The sequence below is a fragment of the Hydra vulgaris genome, chromosome 01 (assembly GCF_038396675.1).
Source record: "Hydra vulgaris chromosome 01, alternate assembly HydraT2T_AEP".
NCBI lineage: Eukaryota > Metazoa > Cnidaria > Hydrozoa > Anthoathecata > Hydridae > Hydra > Hydra vulgaris.
The window spans coordinates 38,577,501-38,582,288 of NC_088920.1; the positions used below are offsets into that span (position 1 = coordinate 38,577,501).

At 25.0% G+C, this 4,788-nt stretch overlaps 1 protein-coding gene and 1 long non-coding RNA gene across 2 annotated transcripts in view; one reads left to right on the forward strand and one right to left on the reverse strand.

The window, feature by feature from the left end:
- The window catches only part of LOC136075324 (uncharacterized), an 8,318-nt gene extending 8,194 nt beyond the window's left edge, over window positions 1-124 (reverse strand). The window contains exon 1 of the long non-coding RNA XR_010635837.1: window positions 31-124. This is a non-coding gene — a long non-coding RNA (uncharacterized LOC136075324). The remainder of the gene's footprint in view (window positions 1-30) is intronic.
- LOC124810220 (uncharacterized) overlaps window positions 1-3,775 on the forward strand; it is a 43,658-nt gene extending 39,883 nt beyond the window's left edge. The window contains exon 6 of the mRNA XM_065788111.1: window positions 3,067-3,775. Coding sequence (XP_065644183.1) covers window positions 3,067-3,178 — 112 coding nt within the window. The 3' untranslated portion in view covers window positions 3,179-3,775. The remainder of the gene's footprint in view (window positions 1-3,066) is intronic.
- Window positions 3,776-4,788: the final 1,013 nt, after the last annotated feature.

The window sequence follows — 4,788 nt, forward strand, 5'->3', positions numbered from 1 at the left end:
AAAACTTTCAGCTCAAATTTGCTTGCATACCTTGCTTGTAAAACCATGTGAATAAGAAACACATTTAGAAAAGCCTAGAAACTACTTAAAGATGACATATGCAAAATTGAAGTTTGAATGTTGACTGGACTAACTATTAACAGATGTTTTTAAAAAATTCATAAAAATTTACATATATTCGTTCTTTTATATTGCATAAATCCATCATATGATAAATCTGAAATAAAAAAATGTAATGGATAAGTAAATACAAAGAAAAACATCATATATGAATCACAAATCAATATAACAGATAGAGATAAGATGTCATGATAAGAGAGTAGTAGTTGTTAAGTATTGTTATTTCATGTTAGCTTTTAGAAAACAATTCATGTTGGTACGTCATGGTTCTAAAAATTCAAATTAAGATATAAACAAAATGTATATGTGGCAAAATGACTTTTCTTGAGTGGCTTTTAGTGAATGATTAAAAGCAGTGACTTTCAATAATAAAACCACTTATAATTTTTAAAATAGACACCAACATAAAGGTAAGCCAAATGTAACAACATTAGTAACATAAATAACAACTTTATGCAAAATCTTGCTCAACACGTTTGCCAAGTCACACACTTTGAAAACATGGTCCATAAATATTATAAGAAGTGTTTATATATGTTATATAAATTTAAATAAATATATTGTGTTTTATAGTTAGTATATATGTTTATATTATGTTGTTTCTATGTCATGGAAACAACATAATATAAACATAAATACTAACTATAAAACACAATATATTTATTTAAATTTGTAACACATATATAAACACTTCTTATAATATTTATATACACAATAAATACATTTTATACTATTTTAAAAATTCATTTATAAAACAATTATATAACACATATTACCACATACATATATTTATCAAAAACTTTTTAATTTTGAACATAATATAAACACATATGCAAACTATAAACATATATAACTTGAATTGTGTGAACAAAAAATTTAAAAATAACATGAAAATATCTAAAAAGGTTCATATATATTTATATATAAAGACATATATCTCGTAATAAAATATCAAATTATAATCATATCTAACTTAAATCAAATACTTATTGAATAAAGAACAAAAAACAGATAAAAGAACTGCAATCCTAATAACAAAATTTAACGTTTAGCAACAATTAAAGTGTCAGTGTTGGCTCAAAATTTTAACTTATTTTTTTAAATTTTCTAAAACAGAACAAAAAAGGTAATAGCATAACAGAAATGTCAATAAAATAGCATGCGCTTTATAAGCAAAGATTTTCGTTTTTCCACTTATTTGTTAATATTTGATCAAAATCGGATTCGATATCATATCCGATTTTGATCAAATATTATAAATACGTATTTTTGATAAATAAGTGGTATTGAACTCGAGTTCGAAACTTAAAACTAAATGCGCATTTTTCTGGTATCAATGGCGGTATGTCATACGTGATCAATACTCAGAGTATTTACAATACTAGATATGCCGACTGGGATTGTAATTTCAGCTTGGTTTAGACAATTTGTGACGGTTTCAGTCACATGGGGTCAAGCGTTATCATGGAGAAATTTGAAATTTTGAGTGCCTGTTTTAGGTCTTTGCTTATTTATTTCGCATATAAGAGGTTTCAAACAATTTTTTATATAATATTCGCTAGTAATGGTGTCTCCCTTTTCAACATAACCCAAATGAACAACACCTGTTGTTTTGAAGAAGATGTAGAACATGTTTTTCGGCTGAAACCTGTCGCATCTTACTATAGTTCTTGGACTTTCACCTTCATCGACCCAACTAGCATTAGCCGACTTGTGTCCAACTTGTCTCAAATAAAACCACGACTCATCCCCTGTAATAATATTACATAGTCTCCATTGGCCGTTTCTGAAAAGGGCTAAATTTTCCTTACATGCCTCAACTCTATTCTTTCGATTTTGATCGGTTAACTCGTGGGGTATCCAACGTGATGTTAGTTTTCTTTTTTTAAGTGCGTTGTGAATGATTTCATTGATTGTAAAACGATTAATCGATGTCAGGGCTTCGATTATATCATGTGTTGCATGCGGATTTTCTTCAATAATGGCTTGCAATAGTTCAATATTCTCGGCTGTATACGTGGTTCGAGGGTGCCCTGAGCGAGGATCATCTTCGAGACTCTCTCTACCATCTTTAAATAAAGTAGCCCACTTGGCAACTGTACTATATTTTGGAGCTTGGTTACCATGAGCTAAAACCAACTCATCGGATATGGCTTGTGCTGAAACTCCAAGTAGAGCACGGGTTTTAATAAATGCTCGATATTCAAATTTTTCCATTTTTAAATATTTTTTTTTAACGTATATAATAAAATTTAAATAACTTTTTTAATAAACATTCAAAATATTTCAACAAGTACTTAAAATGTTCATAATTAAACACAGTTTAAAATGATATACAAATATTTAATTATTTCCTGTCTCATTGTATCTTTACAGATGAAGTTCTACGAACTTTCCTAACGACCTAAGTATTAAAGTTTTTTTTTTTAATTTAATACTTTACATTGATATACTTTTTTTTATGTCAATGTTATTTATTATGATGTATTTATTTAGTTAAAAGCTTTTTTTTAGTTTAAATCTCGTTTTTATTTACTTCATGTTTTTATAGTTTTATTAGCGTAATTTGTCATCTTGTTATGTTTACATACTATTATATGTTGTTATGTTTACTACTATTATATATATATATATATATATATATATATATATATATATATATATATATATATATAATAGTAGTAAACATAACAACATATAATAGTATGTAAACATTGTCATCTTGTTATGTTTACATACTATTATATGTTGTTATGTTTACTACTATTATATATATATATATATATATATATATATATATATATATATATATATATATATATATATATATATTATACATTATATATATATATATATATTATATATATATATATTAAATATAATTATGTAATACTATTTTATATATATATATATTATTATTATTATTATTATTATTATTATGTGTAGCTCTTCTTACGAATACTCTAAAGAATTGGATGAATTTACGATCGCTAACAAACGAGCTAGTACTATTGTTAAGCCATCAGTTCTTAATGCTTATGATGTCTACGCCTCCTAAATTTCTTGAGTTTCGTTATCATTTTGTTACTATGTTCCTCATGTTATTTTTTTATTTAAAAGAGAGTATTTTTAAATTATATTTAAAAGTTAGATTTAATTTTTAAAAATTATTTTACATTACATATATATATGTATGTGTGTATATATATATATGTGTATGTATATATATAATTTTATTAAAAAGATATATATAATTTATTATGGAAATGTTAAAGAAATCTTATATGCTGTTTTTGAATATCTCCATCTTTTAGATTCTATCAGTTTTTATTGAACTTTCTTATTTTGAGTTCGAATTAAATTACTTCTATTGACTAAAGTTTTATAAATTTTATGTAATTTGCTATACTAATAATTTTTAATTTAGTTTGTGTATATACGTTTAATAGATAAATATTTGATAAAAAAAATTTATAATATTATATTTAGATATTTTAAAAAGAGTATTTTTATATGATTTTCTTATCGAAATTCTTTATGTTTTTTTGAAAGATTTATAAAATTCATATATTTTTGGTGAAATGGACTTTTTTTTAGCTTAAATCCATTGTTAATTATTTTGATTGAGATGAAAATGAATTCATTTAGGTTGAAATATTGTTTTTTATATTAACGACGAAAAATATTTTCCTCCACCAATTAAAGAGAAAATAGCGAACTAGCTATATACAGGCGTAACTGATTAATGTTTATTCATAATAACGTTCGTTTTTGCAAAAGATAGCGTTTAAATTTAATGTTAAACTAAAGTTTTCAGGTATTGTATGTTTTTATTTTTTTGTTTTAAATAAATGTTGTTACTTTTGAGGAGTTTTCCAGTCCATCGCTTAACTGAAGCTTGTATTAGATACGTTTTGATCGTTCCTTATCATCACGCAGTGCACTTTTCTCGCCATTTCTTATAAGCACCATAATTAGACACTGTTAATCTATCACTATCAGCGACTTTATGTTAAGAACTATTTTAGCAAATGGACAGCTCAAGTACATAATTATCGCTCAATCTCTAATTTGCCTGTTTTTCTAAATTTAAGGAGAGAATTAACATATATTTCAATTATTTGTAAAATGACCAACGAATCTTCTTTTCTTTCCATTATCTATTTCATAATCTTTCCACATACCTTAAAAAGATAAATGCAACTTAAGAAATTCAGCAGTTTTTTTCTCTAAATTATTTTGGAAACTCATGTTTCAAATGTCAAGTATTTTTGTTGAATATTATGACATTTTTTTAACGAAATGTGTGTTTAAAAACACAGATTTCGATAAAAAAAACACATTTTCATAAAAAAAAGTTTTAAATCAGCAATTAAAACGTTTATGCAACAAATTAATGCCTCTGATAAACATATCCACAAATCTAAGAGAAACAATTTAAGAATTCAAGGAGAAGCTTTGATTGAAACTGAAAAAATTGAAAAGGTTCAAGCAATGGACAAAAAATGCCAAAACTAAGCTAATTACGCCAATAGACTAATTAAATTAACTTGGTTGAGTAATTTTTTTCAGCTTGCTAATCCATAGAACAACACCATATTCAAATACGCCATTATAAAAACTTTTAATGTTGTTATTGACGTGGTGCAGAAAGCATTCTAAATTCAA